The sequence below is a fragment of the Pangasianodon hypophthalmus genome, chromosome 21 (assembly GCF_027358585.1).
Source record: "Pangasianodon hypophthalmus isolate fPanHyp1 chromosome 21, fPanHyp1.pri, whole genome shotgun sequence".
Lineage (NCBI taxonomy): Eukaryota > Metazoa > Chordata > Actinopteri > Siluriformes > Pangasiidae > Pangasianodon > Pangasianodon hypophthalmus.
Window position 1 is genome coordinate 10,637,702 of NC_069730.1, and position 22,407 is coordinate 10,660,108.

The following is a 22,407-nucleotide window of genomic DNA, read 5'->3' on the forward strand; positions in this document are numbered from 1 at the left end:
TGAATCACTATTTTGTCTGATATAACAGAGTCTGAAATAGAAAAATATGGAAATACTCAGTACCATACATTAATCACTAGCTAGCGATCATAAGCTCATCACAACCGAGTTCTGATACAAACAACAAGGATAAATTGGCTGGCCTACAGCTATCGTTTTTCAAAAATCCCATGGACTGTAGCTTTACAATTATACTAACATGCACTGCAGTGTACAAATATGACAATGTGCATCTTGGAAATGTGCGATATCAGCATTCTATTAATTATGCATCTAATGCAACTGCACTGTTTGAACACTAGAGGTCCCAATCTGCACAACCCATAGAATTAAAATATATAGAGTGTGTCCTGGTCACATGATCATATTCTTTTGTGGAGAACTGGGAATCATCTGCGTTTGCAGTGAAGCATGCAGCCAGTGTTGTGAATCAAATTGTGTTTGGAGTGTATTGTTATACTCCTACAAAAAAAGATTATTATTATTATTGTTGTTGTTGTTGCTGTTAGTTTTATTCTTCACCACTAGATCGGTGTTTCATGATCATAGGTTCATCTAACCAATGGCTTTTTGTAGTTCTATGCACATAAACTTGATTTATGGAATATTTTAAAAATAATAATTAAAATTAAATTAACAAATTTCGTTAGCCTTCATTCAGTTTGGAGCTCGTCTTAATCCCATTTTGCAGCAGACTGCAGCAGAGCCACATTCAGCATTCTGACATGTTAATTAAAGTGGCCTTTAAACCAATAGTTTATTGTAACAGCGCCCACTCTGGCATTGGTTAAAATCCAAAACTTTGTGAGTGAAGATCTCATTACATTACTGTACTTTATGTGATAATATACAGTGGTAATCCATGTGTATATTAATATGTAATGTCATTACAGATATTTGAACATTATATTTACTAAACCAGCATAAGAAAGCACAGAAATGAATGCTCGACCCCACAATGTGAGCAGGCCTCATTCCTTTGGGTGTAAAATGGGCTTTACACTCGGTAATACATTAAGTTAATTGTAGTACAGCTGATTTATGGTCATTTATTTACCTGACCATCCCTGTGCTGTCAGAACGGATCAGCATATGACAGTGTCTCCAAACATGTAGGAAATACCTGACAGCCAGCCAGGCCAACCTCAATTCTAACAAGTTGATGTGCCTTTTCCTTGAAAAAAAAAAGCCTCATGTCTTCAGAGGTGCAGCTCATGTCCCTTTCCCTGGTATTTGGGGTCTAGTCTCAGGCCGAACCCATGTCTGACAGCCCCAAGGCGACTACTGATTCCACTGCAGTTAAATGTCTAAGCATTCCTAGCTAGAGTTGGAACTGCACAGGCTGCCTAAAATGACTGCTGAACACAATGTCCACCACATGTTGGGGCTAGCATTACCAACAAATCTAGCTTCACAGCAATGATTTGTGTGGTCTGCTTAGGTATTAGCTCACGAACACACTGAGTGCTAGCGAGAGGCCAGCTGGTAAGATACGGAATTGGAATGCCTGTTCTTGGAAGGCACACCTCAAAAAAAAAAAAAAACCTTCTTCTGAACCAACTTTGTGGAGTAGAACCCTTTGTTCTGACCTTGTTCTAAGCCCTGAAGGCTGGGGGACAACAGTGGAATTGAAATTAATACCCCTTAGGCTTAGCCCACTGCCTAATGTATTTGCTGACCAATGAGCAATCTTTTTTTTTTTAAACTGCAAAGAGCAGCCCCTTCATCCTAGCCGACGAGCCATGTTGTGGCTATATGAGGGTCTATTTGACCACGCCCAACATCATCCATAAACCTATGTTTATGACCTAGGTGTCCCACTGCCAGGAGTGATGTTTCGATCAGCTCTGTCACAAAGTGGTCAGAAGCTGCAGATTGGCATAATAGCAGCAAAAATGCTAGCAAATTGTCTGTACGAACCATGAGCGAGGCAATGGGGAACTGTCTGAGCCATGCCAAATTTAATTTGAATGGTGCACTGATTTTTTTACACAGCTGTTGAGCTTTTGATCAGCCAGCTGAAGGTGTCATCTTTATACTGATTTCAAAACCTAATTGTTTAAAATGTTTTTTAATAATGCAGTTTGCAATACTGCTATGCAATGGGTTTTGCTACTTTCTTCTGGGGCCTCTGTTTACATCTTTCTAGGCCACAAATGAACTCTTCCCCCACATGCAGAAGATAGTTGCAAGGACAACCCATGAGGAATATCATGAGTCATCCCATATCACAAAGCATAAGCCTCAAAGTGAGAGTCCCAGCTATATAAGGACTATATACCTGACATGAGGCAGTGGTGGCTGAACGGTTAAGGCTCTGGCTTACTGATCGGCAGATCAAGGGTTCAAGCCCCAGCACCATCAAGCTGCTGCTGTTGGGCACTTGAGCAAGGCCCTTAACCACATCTGCTCTAGGGGCTCTGTATTATGGCTGACCCTGCTCTCTGACCCCAGCTTCCTAGCAAGTGCCAGTACTCAATAATGGTCTATAATAGTACACAAGTATGTGATTTGAGACACAACACTAGTTTGTTTAGCAGAGGTAGATAGTCAGGGAAATTTGTCCATTTTTAGTGCAGCATGTCAGGATAGTGAAATAAATTAAAATAACATGCACCTTATTAATTTAAATGTGGCTTGTCTAAATGTGACACCTAGTAACATTTCAAAATATTTGCACCCAATTTTTAGATATTTCTAAAATTAATTTACAAAATAAATGAATGAAACATAAGAAGAGATTGTGAGTTACTCTCGCAAACTCAGTTATAAATCAAGCAACCACATGTGGGATTGTGACTCCTAGGTTGGGATCCCCTGTCATAGCTCTAGAGTACCTGGAAGGTGTGAAAATAGCAAACACCTACACACACAAACCCGTAATACTATTTTATTTTACAAATAACTATGCAGTTCCATCTCTAGCTCCTACATCAGAGGCAAACCTATCAAAGGATGCCCTTTGTCTTTTTTAGCTTAGCAAGTAACTAACAATGTCTCTACATTGTCAGATATTCCCATTTCTTTTTTGGGGACATCCAGACCTCATAAAAACAATAAAGCAAAAGACATACACATCAAATCCTCTGCCCCAGTCCTACTACAATTCAAAGTAAGCAGCCCTTCAGCTCTGCTACCTGTTGCTTTACAGGCACTAGGGCTTAAAGGCCTTTAAAAGATATACTCCTGCTGTTCAGCCCAGACCTACATGGCAGTTATGTATGTAAAACTCACAGTTCACATTACTGAAGCCTTATAAGGTTTGTGTGTCATTATGAACACAGAAGCTCTCAAGGTAGTGACCTGGGTGAGGCTATAACCTGCAAAAATGACTCTTAAAAAGAGTTTGATATTCAAAAATATAAATGATTGAAGAAAATAACATGGAAGGAGAACAAAATTACCTGCTAGTTTTTATTAAGGTTTCATTCATTATGATGATATTACTTTTAAGCAAAACAGACTTGAAGGTTTAGAAATATTACTAAATAAGTTAATTATGCCACAAAGACAAATAACATTTCATGCCTAAAAAACAAAGAAATTAAGTTTTATAATTAGAAAATGGAAATTTTGATGCATCATAATGCTGATGTGTGACTGAAAGTGCAGTTACACTGCTGCCCTATGAGTGGGCCTAATTTTTTTTAAATGCAATATTGTGATGATGTAAGTCATCAAAGAGTTGTGTGACACAAAGTCCATCCATTCTCTGTACTGCTTATTCTACACAGGGATGTGGGGAGCCTGGAGCCTATCCCACGGGATGCCTAGGATGAGGTGCCAACCAATTGCAGGGCACAATCGCACACACTGGACAATTTGGAAAAGCCATCACATGTCTTGGGACTGGGGGAGGAAACCGGAGTATGTATAGAAGGGGAAACCCCCGAAGCACAGGGAGAACATACAAACTCCACGCATGCAGGGTGGAGGCAGGATTCAAACCCCCAATGCCAGAGGTGCGAGGCAAACGTACTAACCACTAAGCCACGTGCCCCCATGAGTGACTGTTATGCAATAATCATGACATTAAAATGTAATATTTAAGATATGCATGAATGAGATGTGTAACACAGCATGGTTGAATCATTGAAACTTCAGAAGGTGTGCATTATTTTCATATCACAGCGCGGCTGAAACTTGTTCCGGCTGTACCATGAACGATAAGTTAATATTAATGCGCTCGTTCTAATATGTTATTGTTTCTATAGTAACAGCTCATACACAGAGACTTACAATGAAAAATGACAAGCTGCATCTTTTGAGAAAGAGAGAGCACGATCCAACTGAGCGAGAGAGAGAGAAAAAGAGAGAAAAATTGTTGCTATAACATAAGTGAGAACAGGAATTACCTTGTCTCTCAGATGTTCCAACATTAAATGTGTGGTAATAAACATTGTAATCATTGGCAAATCACTGTGGCATAAGTGGAATAACACACTCCAGACCCCCCCAGCATCTCTTTCCAAAATTAAACTGACTTTGCACTTTCGTCTCTTCTGTATTTCAGTATTTCAACCGTCCCCTGAGGCATTTCGGTAAACGTGGCTTCCTCCAGACAACAATAACTAAGCTAAAGAACCAAAAATAGCACATTTCCCTTTACATGTAATAGTCTGAATTCAACACGCAACATAAAAGTTATGAGCAAAATCAAATACTCAGGTACTTCTCTACTCTTCAGTGAATAGTGTGTTCAGTTCATTTTGCTATTCAAATATATTCTTTCTGATACTTCTTTTAAAAAGCTTTTCTCTTTCCTTTTGTCTACATACAAAACCACTGCCTTTGTTCTGATTTCCGGCTATTAGTGAAACACGGAAGGGTGGGGCACTACTAGATAAAACATGAGTAAAGAAGCAAGAGATATAGAGAGGAACATAGATTGGTTGCCTCATTTTCCCATCTATCTTGCAGCATGTTGGGTGTCATGACAGGAAAGGAGAGAAAGGAAAAAGAGAAAGAGGAGATTGTGTCCTCTGTGTGTCAGCTCTTGCTTTCAAAGCCCCACCCACAGTCACTGCAGCATTAAACACAGACGCATACATGTTTCTCTAGTCAAAAGAGCCACATGTACATAAATATTCTCTCTCTCTCTCTCTCTCTCTCTCTCTCTCTCTCTCTCACACACACACACAATTTCACTTCTTCTACGATGATGAAAGGATACAGTTATTGAGATTCTGAAAGAGATCATGAAGACAATGGTGTACAAATTTTATAAACTACCTGGAATAAGAATATTTTCTAAATTAAGAAATTTTGGTTTGTTTATTTCAGAACATATATGATTAAGTGTATTGGGATTGTTGTAACTCTGGAGAAGATCAAATCCTCTACCTACACCATGACTCTTGAGCAGCCAAACTGCATACCCTGCTGCAAAACACACACACACCCTCACACACACACACATACACAGAGAGAGAGGGTATTTCTACACATGTCTAAGACAGATTTTAACAGTAGGGTTAAGTGTAACACATTTAAGCACAGTGTGGATACACATGCTTACATGTCCTTTTGTTGAATGTATAAGCAAACTGTGTGTGTGAGTGAGAACAGATGGGCTGAATTATGTGGGCTCTTTGATGAAACTACATTAATAACAAAATGACTGGTCTTACTCTGCCCTAGTAGAGGCAGTTGACACAGAGAGAGAGAGAGAGAGAGAGAGAGAGAGAGAGGATGAACTAGAAAACACTGCAATGCAGAGACCAGCATACCTTCTTTCCAGCTCTCATATGCTTGTGTTCAGGCTAACTGATGAAAGCCTACATCATAGCCTATATACAATACTGTGCAAAAGTCTTAAACTCCTGATTTTTTTTTTTTAATACAAATTTTGTACTATGAATGTTTATTTGTTGTCTTCTGCATTATTGTATCTGTAAAAAAGAGGAATGCGTAGATTTACAAACCACTTTTCAGACAAAACACATAATGAAGGCTGTCAAGGATTACATGCAAAAACAGAAGCAAGTGTGACAATCAAAGACTCTAGAAGAACTGGGCCCCCTTGCCCCCCAGCCTCAGTTGCAGTAATATCCCATGTTGCTTAAATAAATTGCACACAAATGATATTTTCTGTACAAAAATTTCAAGGCCACAGCTAAAATAAACATGTTAATAAACAAAAAAATTGTTATTTTGTCTGAATTTGGCATCCGTCTCTGATGTCTCGCTACGTCCCCCTTACATGCCCACATGGCTCAAGGGATGGTAGCTCACAGAAGATCTGGTGTTCAACGGCAGAAATCCATGGAAAAATCTCAAACATTGATGTTCGAGAGCATTTTTTTATGCACAATTATCTTAAGATCCCGCTAGAGCATCTCAACGGGGTTGAGGTCTGGATTTTGTCTTGGCCATTCCAACACCTTGATTTTTTCCTTCTTTAGCCATTCAGATGTCGATTTGCTGGTGTGCTTGGGATCATTGTCCTGTTGCATGACCCAATTTCAGCACAGATGACCTCACATTTGTCTTCTGGTATAAATAGAATATTCTGGTATAAACTGGCATTCATCATTCTCTCAATGACTGCAAGTTTCCCCAGGTCCTGCGACCTCAAAACAAGCCCAAATCAACACCTCTCCACCATCCTGCTTGACAGTTGTTTGTGGCGATGCGCTGTGTTTGGTTTTCACCAAACATGGCGCTGTGCATGATGACCAAACATCTCCACCTTGGTCTCAGTCATTCCACTTGACTCTCCATTTGTAAACAATCCTTCTCACTGTAGAATGGTGAATTTCAAATTGTTTGGAGATGGGCTTATAACCCTTCCCTATAACATTAACCTTTCCCACATTGATGAGCATCAATTATTGCTTCTCTGAGGTCATGGCTGATGTCCTTTCTTCTTGACATGATGTAGACACACACCTGAGTGCTCCAGAACACCTGCCAAAACTGCCAACATTTTTGCATTTATAGAGATAGTCACACTTCTTGATGATTAACTAATCATGTGCATTTCTTTGGTAATACTGCTAATTATTATCTTAATGATTGTGGAAGTAGGAAGGGTGTACTTATTTTTTTTCCCCCACCTGGTTTCTGAATGTTGGTTTACTTTTTGGGAAAAAATTACTACATATTGAAATCTGTTGTGTTTTTTTTGTTGTCACATGACATTATTTGTTTGTTAACAGAAGTAGGAGAGGACCACACAATTATGTATTTAAAAAACCCATAGAAATGAAGGAGGGTGTACTTTCGTTTTCACATGACAAATGCTAGCTAAAGCATACTTTAGATTTTTTAATGCACCCTGTTGTGACATACAATGGTTTTCTGTCTTGTCTTTGTATTAACATACTGCAACATGTGGTTGATTCAGACAATTAAAGATGAATACCAACTGGTATAGCTAGGTTTAAAAAATATATAAGAAAAGATTATATAAGATTAATATAAGATTAAGATTATATATAAGTCTACTTCTAAATTAGGTAGGACTTTCGTTATGTAAGGAATAACACATGACAGACCATGTGCCTAAAATAATGTTTAATGTTGTGGACAGTCCAAAAGACAAGTTAGTTCCTGTTATCACTTACGTTATAGCCACGATAAACAGTCATCCCCTCTCTAGCATCCCCTTTTCTCTCTCTTCTACACTTGTGCCTAAGATACTTGTACTGCACATTAATGACATATGGGTTCACATTAACTACAGGCTGCATAGACTGAATCACAGAAAAAAAATTGCTCATTAAAAAAAAACTGCTCAAAAAAAAAAAATAAATAAATAGGTCATTTCACCATCAGCTGTAGAACGAGGAGATAAAAGCCACAACAAAGGCACAAAAGAACTATGAACAATCATAGCATTTTTCCTCTGTCAAGGTGCTAGTGGTACTGATTTGAGCTGGGTTTAAAAAGTTTAATGGGTGAGCAAAACAACAAAATGAATACTACAATAATTTATCAGTGGTCTGAGTAAGAAAAAAAGCTTATTTCACTGCTTCACTGAGAAATGACAGTCGAAAAACAGAATCATTCTTTGTCAGTGGACAGTCACACAAATGATGCAGGATGCCCCAGGATAAAGTAGTTACTGAAGATCTATTATTAGGGGGCCAAGCACCAAAGGTGCATAGGCACCCTATTGTTATTCTATGTTTTCTTCCTCTTCTTTTTCTTCTTCTTCTGGCTAGGGTGTCTATGGCAGCCCATAGAACCGCCCCGTGAAAGGTTGTGAAATTTAGCACACTGATTGGGGAGGGTCTAAGTCCAAGTGTTGCCAATGCTCTAGCGCTACCATTGGGTCAAATTTGGGCCTAATTTGGAAGTACATTTATGGTCATAACTTTTGAACCATATGTCCAAAATTTAAGGCATCCCTGGATTCCCTGGGTCGAGACGAGTTCAATGTACTCTATTACGTCAACTTTTGCCTGATTAGATCTTCCGCCATCTTGGATTTTGTGAAAAACAGATTTTTTTGCAACTCCTCGTACAAATTTTGTCCAATCATCACCAAATTTGGCATACATCATCTTCACAGTAAGCCTCACAAAAGTTATCAAAAGAATTTTGAATAGTCCAAAGAGTGTTCCCGTAATGGGCCAATGAATCTCAGCAACGACTTTGCACACTGACACAAAACTCGGTAGGCATCTTCAGGGCCATGACCTGAGGCTATGCATCAAATTTCATGATAAAAAGTTACAATAACATGCTAAAAAATGCTTACATCTAACTGCCATTTTTGCCACTCCTCCTCCAAATTTTGTCCAATCTTCATCACATTTGGCTCACATCATCTTGAGACCTGTCTGAACAAAAGGTATCAAAGGAATTTTGATATTCATACCCATTCTCCTGTAACGCAGTGCCAAATGCAAAAAACAGGATGTGAGGGTGTATCTCAGCAATGCATCTACGTATCATCATGAAACTTGATAAGTATCTTCAGGACCATACCCTGAATGTAACCAAGAAGTTTTGTGACTGTGCCACCTTGTGGTCAAGAACTGTAACAACTTTCATTTTTTTCCTTATATTATTTGAAGAGTTTGTGATGAATTCACAGATCATTTTTCCTATAATTCCATGGAGTATGCAGAAGTGAAAGCACCCCAAGTATACTTTACTTGAGATTCAAGTATACTTCCTGTCGACCATCTTGGATTTTGTAAAAAACTGTTTTCGCTACTCCTCCTCCAAATTTTTTTCAAATCTTCACCCTTTGTTCATCTAGACCTTTCCTGCTACAGTCAGAGAATTCCACCACTGTCCGTGGTCAAAACATACACATCATAAGTGAAACTACAAATCACTCCTGAATCCCTTTGCCTAAAGTTATGGCTCTGCTTTCCTGTGATTGCTTAGGCAACAATTGCAGCGTGTCTGTGAATGTGTGGCTCGCCGAGGCTGGGTGCTTGGCCCCCAAAAATGCTGCTTGCAGCTTTAATTATTATTATTATTATTGTTGTTGTTGTTATTATGTAAGGCAGCTATTCATTGGAAAAATAACAACTGATGGAGATCAGCTGTTAGAAAATTGAGAAAAAATTTCCTCACCATCTGGATGGGTGTTTTGCAAAGGTCTCTCTCAGTGACGAGTCTTTCCTGGTCAGTGACATACAGGCCTTTCTGAGCCAGGGCCTGGATGACCCCGTTGTGACCCAGGAGGGGTCGAGCAGCATCACTGCGCAGAATCAGACTGCCAGCTCTGCAGTAGAGCTCCGCTGACAGCAGCAGAGATGCCACTGGAGGCTTCAGGTGCTCTTGCTCATATTGGTCCTTATAGAATGGCTCCTCCAGCTCCACTGGAATACAATCTACACACACAGAAAAAAGAAGATAAACAGGTCAGAGACAGACACACAACCAAACAGAGAATAAAGATGGAACAGCAAATATAATAGTTTGTCATGTTAAAGACTGTGTTCCTACAGATTGAAATGGAAATGAAAATGTTAGACAGGCATAATCTTGCTTTGACTGGACAATATGGACAAGAATTAGGATCTGACTGAGAAATGACTCAACAGATAAATCAGTCCTTATTTGTTTCACAAGAGTGTAGATATTAATGGAAATTTCACTGATAAGTCACTGATAATGTCTCTTTAAATATTTGCAGCAATCTTGGCAATATGTCCCATAAAGAACACAGTAGACCCAAGGTAAGAGCACATGTGAGCTTTTCATTTATGCTCATGCCCTTAGTAGTTGGTTTCTTTGCTCATGGCCTCACACACCTCCCTTTCAGTGCAGACTAGGGCTAGAAGTATACTGGTATTAAAGTAAATAGCAGTATGATGAAGCGCCACAATATGGATTTTCACATACCATGGATATCATGATAAGCTCAAAAACAGTGAATCAGTAACAGCCCCAAAAGAAATTAAACATGAATTTGAACAGCTTAAATAATTAAAAGAAACCTAAAAAAACTTATATGCTGTTTAAAAATGCATTATTAACAGTTTACAATCAATGAACTCATTTCACACTTTCAGGGTAAACAGCACAGTGAGTGCAGCAAGCTTACTCATGTAAATGTCACAGTGTTAACAACAGTTGGGTTTACTGGTTTTGTCAGGTTCACATATTGCATGTAATATTTCATGCGTGAGAAGCCCATTTTACGCAAAAAGCATTGCTGCCCACATACTGTGAAACATTCATTTCTGTGCTTTCTTGCACTGGTTTAGCATGAAATATAATGCTCAAATATCTGTAATGACAGTCATCATTCATTACCACTGTATATCCTCAGATAAAGCTCATTAATCTAAGTTTTTAACCAACAGATTTTAGCATGTGCCGTTACACTAGGCTGAAATATTGTCCATGTGCTATACAGATTATGGACAAACACTGCAAAACATGGCATAAGTCTTGTATTTTGTAGTTTTTTTAGCTTGAGACCATGATAGTGACATGCAAAAACTACCAATACATCAGTCACTGTTCGTGCTACCAGTATCCGATGTAAAGGGCACTTTGATTAACATGTCAGCATGCTTGAGAAAGCACCACTAATGTTTGGTATAAAATGGGATTAAGACTCCAAACTGAATGAAGAAGAATGAAATTTTTAAATTCACTTTAATTATTATTTTAAAATATTCCGTAAATCAGGTTTAGAACTACAATAAACACTTGGTAAAAATCTCCTGCAAGGATTGAGAACCCATGAAACAGTGAGATAGATTATTATGTACAGATCATGTGATGAATTTAAATATGAACAATTAACCTGTTGATGTGGTTCTAAATGATGTTGCACTTGCTATCCATTCATACATTCATTCATTCACCCCAGATGGGACGCCAGTCCATAGTAGGCTACCTATCACACACATTCATAAATTCATTCACACCTAGAGGCAACTTAATGTAGCCAATCTGCCTACCTGCATGTTTTTGCACAATGGGAGGAAACCTGAGAACCTGGAAGGAACCCATGTGAACACAGGGAGAACATGCAAAACACCATACAGACAGTAATCCAAGCTCAGGATTGAACCCAGGACCCTGGAGCTGTGAGGCAGCAATACTACCCACTGAACTACCATGCGATAATAGCAATAGCATTATATTTAACAGTAATAGCAATACTGTGTTTGAAGGAGTGGATGAATTACAGATTTACTTGAAAAGGGAATGGAAAAAAGCTGAAAAACCTCAGAGGCTTCGCTTTAAGAGGTTTGGCTGCTTTCCATCGGCTCTAGACATCGTCTTTTCAGCTCACAGGCTCCGCTCACTCTCAGAGACAGAGAAACAGTATAGAAAAGTGTTACTATAACTAGCACAGAGCACAGATAGGTATCAGGTGTGCCAAGTTAATTTGCCCATTCCCCCAATCCTCCTGCTAAACCACATCCAAAAGCAGGCCATGGAGAAATCATCACCATGACCTACAGGCAGGCTAGACAACCAGTCTCTACCATGACATGCCACTCTACAAGGAGTGTCTCCTCCTCATGGACATTACCTACAGGTATTTCAAACCAGGAAATCATTGCTGCTGCTAACACCGCCATCACCATACACTTCCTGCCCCTGGCAGTTCAGGGCTGATAAAATGGAAAGCAAGGTACATATGTAACTGTGGTTCTATGAATACTGTGTGAACCACCACAGTTCCTTGACATTCAAAACCAGCAGCAACCTGTTGAGAACTCGGTGAGGAGCTCACTTAATGACCTTGTTGAGCTGTTTAGACTGTTAGAAAACTAGAGGGCAAGCTGTGGTTTTTCTCCCTGGAAAAATATTAAAATTAAGTTATCCTATTACTAAACAGTAGTCACATTGGCTGTGTGTTTTTTCTGTTTGCTCTGTGAACTTCACTTCTGAGTGTCCGCTTGAGGTGTCCTGTGACATAGCACTTAAAAGTACAAGCATGATGCAGTGCATGTACAGAAAGATTATTATGAAGAATCCTTTTTTAGAAGAGATAATTGTTTGTTACAATGTTCAAAAAGTATTGAAAACATTTTCTGCAACTTGTTTATTAATATTGCTTATTCAGTGTTTTTGTTTGATCATCTTGTTCTGGTGATTATAGACTGAATCAGTATTGTATCAGTGACAATATCTTCAGTTGGATCCTAATAAAAATGCCACAGTATAAAAAAGTTTGGATACCTACTACAGATGTTAACACTAGCTTATTATTTTGTGCATCTTAATTTATTCCTGTGCATATGCAGTCAGGGCCATAAGTATTTTGGTATTAGTAATAGTATTTTGCAGTTGAAATTAAACAATCTAAAAAGTGCATACATTTAGCTCTAATTTGAGGACATGTACATCCAAATCAGGTGAACAATGTAGGAATTACATCACAAACATAATCATAATTTAAATCATCATTTTTTAATGCTTGGTTGCAAATCCTTTGCAGCCAATGACTGCCTGAAGTCTGGAACCCACAGACATCACCAGACTCTGGGTTTCTTCCCTGGTGATGCTCTGCAGGCCTTTACTGCAGCTGTCTTCTGTTCCTGCTTGTTCCTGGGGCATTTTGCCTTTGAGTTCCCTTCAGAAAGTACAATGCATACTCAACTGGATTCAGGTCAGGTGACTGACGTAGCCAATACAGAACAAACCACTTCTTTGCTTTTAAAAAGTCTTGGGCTGCTTTTGAAGTATGCGTCGGGTCACTGTCCATCTGCTTTGGATTTTTCAGATGGATTTTGAAGTATTTGGCTGAATCTGAGCACATAATGTAGCCTTATACACTTCAGATCCTGCTACCATACATGCCCACACCATAAGATGAGGTGGTATACTTTGGATCATGAGCAGTTCCTTCCATTCTCCTTACTCTTCTCTTCCCATCATTCGGTTTTAAGTTGATCTTTGTGTCATCTGTCAATAGGATATTGTTCCAGAACTATACAGGCTTTTTTAGATGTTTTTGGCAAACTCTAATCTCGTCTTCCCGATTTTGAGGCTTACCAATAGTTTACATCATGTGGTAAACCGTCTGTATTTACTCCGGTGAAGTCTTCTCTTGACTGCTGACTAAGACAGATACGCTTACCACCTGGAGGTTGTTCTTGATCTGGTAAACTATTATGAAGCAGTTTTTCTTCACCAGGAAAAGAATTTTTCTTGGTCATCAATCACAGTTGGTTTCGATGATCATCTGGGCCTTTTCTTGTTCCTGAGCTCACCAGTGCATTCTTTCATATTTCTTTACGAATGTGCCAAATAGTACCTTTGGCCACATCTCTCTGAAGGGATTGTTTTTATTTTTGAGCCTTTTCGAGAGCTAAAAAATAGCAATAACTTTGTCAGTGTCAATTTATGGACATGACTGTACGTACAGTACTGTGCAAAAGTCTTAGGCACATGGAAAGAAATGCTGTAAAGCAAAGATGCCTTCAAAAATAATGGTGTTTAAATGTTAAAAATTAAATGTTTCCAAATAAAAAAATACCATAAAGTGCAGTAAACAGTAATAAACTAAAACTCAATATTTGGTGCAACAACCCTTTTTTAAATAGTAGTCTCAGGTACAATTTGTGGAATTTTCTAAGGAAATTGGCTGCTAAGTTTTACTGAGCCTCTTGAAGAATCTGACACAGCTCTTCTGGAGAAATTTGACTGTTGTACTTGCTTGTTTTTTTGCATGCAAAACGCAGCAGCCATCATTACGTTTTGTCTGAAAAGTGGTCTGTTATGTAATATGCTGCTTTCTTTACTGACATACAAACATTTTTCTGTAACATAATTTTTTTTGTTAGAAAAGTAATGTTTAGAAATATAAAATGTTTCTGCACTGACTCAATAATGTAGAAGTCATAAAACAAACCACTATAATGAAATTTATGCTAAAAAATAATACAGTGCCTAAGAATTCTGCACAGGTGTGGAAACAGGTGTTCAAATATCATCTGAAATTATTTAACTGATTAATAGACAGGTTTATCATAGTGTCGTTATCAATAAAAGGTGTTTTTGGTGTCCTCAATACAATCAGTCAAGTTTAATAAAAAATATTGCAAAACAATTTTCAGTGTTTTTCTGAACAGTTAAACATTCATGAATACATTAGTATAATGATATTCACCTTAAGTTCCACTTTACAGATTTTGTACCATTTTCTTATAACTGGGTTTAGTGGATTTTGACACATGCCAGGTGCTGCCTGATCATCTTCAATAAGTGTCATAAGTGATTACATTAAGGGTGGGCAACATGGCAAAAATATCATACGATTTTTTTCAGGCTGGATCACAATCCACGATTATTTTTCATGTTGGCTTTTAAGACTATTTTACAAAGTTACTGAACTGATAAACAAAAGTAGTTTCCCTGTTGATAAAAATATGGCTCTACAAGGAAATATAACCAAAAAAAAAAAAAAAGAACAGACACCTTAGGCAAATGTACCTTTCAATTTAATAAAGTGCAATTCCCAACAAAATGTGAAATATTATTTCTAAAATGAAAACAAATGTGGATAGCATATTTTTTAAAAAATGTTAAATAAAAAAGTACATCATCTATACTATTGTCTTCAGTATTTACAAACAAAATAAATGAAAAGGTGACTGACAGTGGAGTGAGTATTTAAAATGTTTAAATACTGAATACATTAGCTGAGTTAGGTAAACAGTCAGTTCTCAAAGATGATGTGTTGGAAGCAGGAAAAATGGGCAAGCATAAGGATCTGAGGGACTTTGATGAGGGTCAACTTTTGATGGCTAGACGACTCTGTCAGAGCATCTCCAAAATGGCAGGTCTTGTGGGGTGTTCCCGGTATGCAGTAGTTAGTACCTACCAAAAGTGAAGTGTCCAAGGAAGGACAACCAGTGAACCGGCGACAGGGTCACGGGCAACTTGATGTGGCAATTGATGCACGTGGGGAGCAAAGGGTAGCCCATCTGGTCCGAACCCACAGAAAGCTACTCTAGCACAAATTGCTGAAAAAGTTAATACTGGCTATGATAGAAAGGTGTCAGAACACACAGTGCATCACAGCTTGCTGCGTTTGGGGCTACATAGCCACCACCACCGCTGAAAGTGCCTACAATGGGTATGTGAGCATCAGAATTGGACCATGGAGCAATAGAACAAGGTAGCCTGGTCTGATGAATCATGTTTTCTTTTACATTATGTGGATGGCCGGGTGCATGTGTGTCGCTTGCCTGGGAAGAAGTTGGCACCAGGATGCACTATGGAAAGAAGGCAAGCTGGTGGAGGCAGTGTGATGCACTGGGCAATGTTCTACTGGGAAAACTTGGGTCCTGGCATTTATGTGTATGTTACTTTGACATGTACCACCTACCTAAACAATGCTCCAGACCAAATACACCCCCTCATGGCAACGGTATTCCCTTTTCAGCAGGATAATGTGCCCTGCCACACTGCAAAAATTGTTCAATAATGGTTTGAGGAATGTGACAGAGAGTTTAAGGTGTTGACGTGGCCTCCAAATTCCCCAGATCTCAAGCCGATCGAGCATCTGTGGGATGTACCACAGCACATCTTCAGAGGTCTTGTGGAGTCCATGCCTCAACGGGTCAGAGCTGTTTTGGCGGCTTTAGGTGGTTCAATGTTATTTCCTAATTTCCATCATATTACTGTACAGAGTGTAAATGCTTGTCTCAAGTGCAGCATTGAGAGCCCTTACTAGAACCAGAAGATATGACCACGTCACCTGTATTTTATCCACACTGCGTTGGCTCCCAATCAAATTTCGTATTGATTATAAAATACTACTACAGACCTATAAAGCACTGAATGGTCTCGCGCCTCCGTACCTGAGCGAACTTTTGGTCTTTTATGATCTGCCACACCTACTTCAATCAAAAGGTGCAGGCTGTTTGCTGGTACCTTGAATAGTGAAGGCTACAGCAGGGGGTAGAGCTTTCTCTGTTTAAGACTAGACTGAAAACATATTTGTTTAGTCAAGCCTTTTGTGAATACATTTTTTCTTAGGTAAAGGAGCAGATCTGGAGGGTTCACAGGCATAGAGTGTTGTGGCGAACTGTAATGTTTGGATGCTGTCACCCCCCCACTCTCACCGTTCACTCAGGTTTTTGACAGTGGAGTGGCTGGACGATTTATGTCCCAGACTTCATGTGAAAATTGTAAAGAATTTACTGGCTGCACAATTGCACTATTTGTCCATGTAGTACACAGTTATACAAGGGATTTATTTATAATTGCACTATCCATTATCACCCAGATGAGAATGGGTTCCCTTTTGAGTCTGGTTCCTCTCAAGGTTTCTTGCCACTGTCACCCCTGCCTTGCTCATTAGGGATAAATTCACATATTTACAATTTATTTTGATTTAATTTAATTTGGAATGTATTTATTTCTGTAAAGCCGCTTTGTGACAATGTCCACTGTTAAAAGTAGTTGCAGTACCAGATAAAGAATTAAGTAAAACCAAAACATTTTTCCTTTGAACTGGGTATTTTGACTGAGAAATGAACTGAATGGTGAACTCTGCATCTAGCAATGTAAACCAATTACTTTGTAAAGAGAACAGACTACCCAACCGTGTACACTGATGAAAGATGAAATATTCATTCTATCTCTGAGCAGAAAGGACAACCCACCCCAGCCCCAGGATTGATGTGTACCACATGTCTGTTTGTAGCTACTGCTCCATGTACAATCCTCCACTGGAGGTCCCCTGTCCACTTATCAATCAGATGTTTGTATAGGATACGCCAGCAGCACTTAGGAGTAGACCTTTAAGAGACCCCAGCCAAAAGATGAGCTTTCAATACATTTACACATATAATGTAAAGAGACATTTTCCCAGCTGACTCAAAATCTTCAAGAAGTGGGGTTTTAAAAGTCAACAGACAGCTCTCATCCTCCTGCCATTCCCCCACAGCAGCATTCACATCAAGTGAGGGGAAAGTGTATTCATGCCCAATTCTCCATTCATTAGTAACAGACTACTCAAAAAACTTGAGGTTGTGCTCCCAACTTCCCATGTATGTCTGCAATGAGTAGTTGTAAAAACCGAGCTGAACTCAGTCTAGTTCTTTGATGAAAGATATGACAAAGCTTTGTGCGCCCAACAGCCAGCAGGCATGAACGTAGATTAACAGAAGGTAAAAGTCTTGAAGGTAAAAAAAAAAATAATAATAATTGACAAATAGTGGCTCCTCTAGTAGCCAAAAACTAGGAGACATATCAGGTGGTCTTGATAGAGCAAAGACCTTCCAGGCCTCCAAAAGAGAGCTGTAAAAAGGGCTAAGGTCTACCAGCTCAGACACTTGTCGCCGCATAAGAAAAAGATGTTTATCAGGACTCTTTAAAAGTGCTGCTGCAGTATCAATCCACACAAAATTACTATCATACAGCATCCTTTGGACTTCTTGTACTCACGTGCAGGTGGCTACAACACACTATTTGTGCCAGAGTGTAGAGGCCACCAGATTATTAGTAACCAACACTCTCCCTCTGTAGGACAACGGAGGTAGCAGCCATTTTCAGCGAGACAATCAGGTACATACTCTCTCCCCTATACCCTCCCAATTTAATTTCTGAAATTCACATGAACCAAAATAAATACCCAAGATCTTTAACCCCCGTCTTCCATCTGAGATTTCCTGGCAGCTGTAGAAGGTTTTCTGAGTATTTCTGACCTGCCCAAAAAGCCTCACTTTTCTCCCAATTAACTTTAGCTGATGATTCTATTTCATACACACAAAGTGCTTCAGATAGGGCCTTAATATCCTGGACATGATTCACAAAAACTGTGAATCATGTCAGCGTAATGCGACGTGAGCACTTAAAGTGATCCCTGAGTTCTGGTTAAGACCAGGTATAATAAAACCAGCCAAATTTTTGTATAAACTAAGAAGTAGAGGTTCAAAAGCTATGCTATATAATTGCCCAGACAAGGGGCAACCTTTTCTGATACCTCTTGAGACTAAAATTGGCTGGCTCAACCCACCTCCCACCTTAACAATACCTGCTTACCACTTTAACAATACTTGCTTGCACCTGCATGCAATAATTTCACTCATTGAAAAAAAAAAAAAAACCTTTACCCAACCCAAAAGCTTTAAGGACATAGTACATAGATATCCATGATCAACATGGTCAAAAGCTTTTTCTTGATCTAAAGAGATTAGTCCAACTTTCATGTTAAAAACCTTAGAGACATCTAAAATATAAAAACAAATTGTCCTTTCTGGAATACAGTATGTTTGGTTTTTATGTACAATTAGGTGAAGATACTTTTTAAGCCTATTAGCAAGGCATTTTGATAAAATCTTATAATAATGGTCAATAATGCAACAGGTATCCAATTCTTTAAAAGAGACAGGTCTCCCTTTTTAGATAGCAAAGATAAAAGAGCCTGTTGACAATACACAGGTAAACAGCCATCTCTGCAGCATTCACTAAAGACCTCATAAAGATACTCTCCAATGGAGTTCCAAAAGTGCGTATAAAAATAAGATGGCAAGCCATCGATGCCATGAGACCGTCCTGAGCCAAGCTGACAAACTGCAACAGTAAGTTCTCGAAAAGATTAGCAACAAGAGCAGCTTTCGGGTCAGAGTCTAGTTGAGGCAGGAGTTTTACAGCACAGTCAGCATCACAATGCTCAGCCATATAGAGACTGGAATAAACGTCCACTGCAAGGCAACGCATTTCTGTGACATTGGTAGTCACCCTCCCATCAGGAAGATGAAGACAGGCCATCTGTTTGTGCTGTGCTACTGTGCGCTCTAAATTAAAGAAATAAGCACTGGGAGCACCCATGTCAGCAACAGAAGTAAAACAAGACCTTACCAAAGCACCTTCCTCCCTTTCATTCAAAAAAAGACCCCATTTTTTTCCTGCTGCAAATTATCAGGCAACATAGGATCTTGTCTGCCCATTAATTTTGACTCCATGAGAGATATGTATTTTTCAAGACATTGAATGGTTTCTTTTAAACTCTTAATAGAGTTAGCAGTGTACTGCTGACAAAACATTCTTATATTAGTCTTTCCTATTTCCCACCATTGTCTTAAATTTTCAGAAATGCATTTTTTTTTCCAGTGCTGCCAGAACTTGCTCAAAATGTTCAAAAAGTGTCTTGGAGTAATTTGGTCTTAAAATACTAATACATAATCTCCTTTGAAAACTGAGATGTACTTATTATAACAGAAACCAAATGATGATCAGTAAAGCCCACTGGAATGACAACGCAATCAATGACTTGACTAATTTTATTAGTAACTTCTGCTCAGGTATACTGTCTCACACAGAAAAATGTAATCTGATTGTGCCCTACATTGGTCGCATAAACAATAGTGAAATAAAATACAACCCCTTCTATATCAGCTTTCATTACCATAAGATGGCCATTTACTGATTCTGCAATGTTTAAGACAGTAATTCTTATCTCTGGAGAAAGTAAAATTCCTACCCCTGCACTCAAATTTGTTTTGTGACTAAGTACTTTCTGCCCTTTCCACCAACTTCCCCACTCAACTTCTTTAACATCACTGTGTGTTTCCTGAAGGAAAATAGCATCATTCCTTTTGCTCAATTATTTCAGAAACTAAAGCATGCTTATATCCATCTCTCCCACCATTGATGTTAAGTGATCCTACCCTTAAAATGTGCATATCAAAATTAAAGAGGAAGAGAAGAGACAGATAAATAACATTACTGGAAGAGACACCACATGAAGCATGGCTGGTCTACTATACAAATGGTTTTAACTTTCTCTTTTTTTTCCCCCATTTTTCTACACTTTCTAATTACAGTTAAACGTGTTCTTAAATGAAACCATTTTTTCCCAATCAAAGCCCCAGTCTTCTGATGAACAGTAACTGTCTGCACAAACTTCTCAACATCAGGGAAAAAAAATTCTTAACATTAACCTGCTTTCCAAAAGTGTCATCCACAAAACTATTGATCTCCTCTAAAGTGTACAGAGAGAGAGTCCCCCTGTGAACAGGAGTCAATATCATGAAAAGAGGAAAAATCGTCTGACAGAGCATCATCCAGCCCACTCAGCTCATTAATTGTGTAATTAGAACACAACTCAGTCTGATTTCTACAGCAATCTTTCCTAGACTACAAACAGATTGACCATCACTAGAACTCAGCACCACATTCTCAGCATTACAGCTATTAGACTGTTCAACAGCCAGAATCCCAGTACTGCCACTATTAACATTATCATCACTAGATGTGAGTTCAGAGCTTGTAGCAGCTATCACTGATGCTTTCTGAACATTCTCTGACTTGGTAATTGCCGTACAGTCTACATCAGACTCTGATTGGCTTACCTTAGCTTAACTGGCTTGCCTACAATCTCCTCCTGAACAGTGTTAGAAGAGGCATCTGCCACATCAGCTTCAGACTCCGAGTCAGTAATATGCGCAAAACTGACTACACTTACAAAATAAAACCTCTTACACACAAGACTTGCCAAACCATGCAATAAAGAGAAGAAATAGAAAAAAGAAATAGAAAAAATAGGCAAACTCACATAGCTCAGGTCTCACCTAGCACCACTCTCACCCACATAGTCCCACCATGCACCAGAGAAAGAGAGAGACAGAGAGAGAAAGAGAGAGAGAGAGACAGGGGCGGAGGAGGGGGCGGCTGGTGAGGGAATGACTGTTTATTGCAGATTTAACATTGCAGGAACTCTCGGACGTTCCACAACATGAAGTCTAACTGTAAACTGTTAAAAATGTGTGACGTGTTCATTAATAAATTAAACATTATAATCATTTCTACATCGTTGTGCTCTAAGCATAATAACACACTCCAGAACTTGCTGTTATATGAAAATAATGTACTTCAAGGGGGTTGCGCATCACAATCCCCTGACAGCACAGTCTGGAATGTGTTATTCCTTACATATTATTTAGAATGCTAATACACAAGTTAGGACAATACACACAGATTTCTAGTTCTAATGCACTATCTACACTATGCAACACTACCTCAAAATGAGGAGTGAAACAGACTGTGAAAATGAAAGGCAGAAAAAAGGAACGCTACAACAATTTTCGTGCCAATTGTACTCTCTTAGCCCCAGGCCACAAATGGCATGGTCAGGATTCAAACGCAAGATCACTCAACACCAGGGCAAATATTTTTCAGTTGTGCGAGCCAAATAATGACCTTCCGATACAAAGTCATAAATTCATTCATCATTCATTCATCTATTGTAACTGCTTTATCCTGGTCATGCTTGTGGTGGATCAGACACCTATCCTGGGAAAACTGGCTGCAAGGCAAGAGAATTCATCCGGGATGGGACTTATTTTACAATCCATCTTAGGGCACCATGCACACACAATCACGCGGGGAGGTAATTTAGAGTAGCACCTGCTTCTTTTTTTTCCCCAAGCAAAACCCAGCAGTCTTTGTTTTTTTCTGAAAAGTGGTCTGTTATGTAATATGTTGCTTTCTTTACTGACATAAAGCATTTTTCTGTAACATTAAATTTTTTTTTTTGTTGGAAAAGTAATGTTTGGAATTATAAAATGTTTTTGTACTCACTCAATAATGGAGAAGTCATAAAATAAAAATCTATAACAAAATTTGTACTAATAAAAAATAGGGTTCCTATGACTTTTGCACAATACTGTATATGTTATAGTTTTAAGCACTGCAGCCTACCTTTCAAAGAAAAAACATACTAAGAGAGAGTACTTTGAAGTCGAGGGATGATCCTCTTAAGCACATAAGATCCTACACTGAAAAATTACTCCAGGTTGCATGCTTATCATGCTGTGAACTTTCCTACCAATCTATCTGAAACCAACCAAAAACCACTGCAAAAAAAAAAAAACAAAAAAAAAAAAAAAACAACTTTGTCAAAGGAAAGCACCTACTGCCAAACTATAAGAAAGGTTGTCCAAAACACACCATCTCCAGATAAACACACACAAATTTCCTGAACATGCTCCTAAAAAGTGTTTCCGCTATGTGTGT

General features: G+C 38.8%; 1 protein-coding gene across 4 annotated transcripts in view; it reads right to left on the reverse strand.

Moving 5' to 3' along the window:
• camsap2b (calmodulin regulated spectrin-associated protein family, member 2b) overlaps window positions 1-22,407 on the reverse strand; it is a 66,685-nt gene that overhangs the window by 38,560 nt on the left and 5,718 nt on the right. For 2 of the 4 annotated variants that reach the window (XM_026924977.3, XM_026924979.3), the window contains exon 2: window positions 9,538-9,797. In XM_026924977.3, coding sequence (XP_026780778.1) covers window positions 9,538-9,797 — 260 coding nt within the window. Of the gene's footprint in view, window positions 1-8,707; window positions 8,790-9,537; window positions 9,798-22,407 lie in introns of those variants that run through there. The other 2 variants (XM_053227527.1, XM_053227528.1) reach the window with 2 other exon arrangements.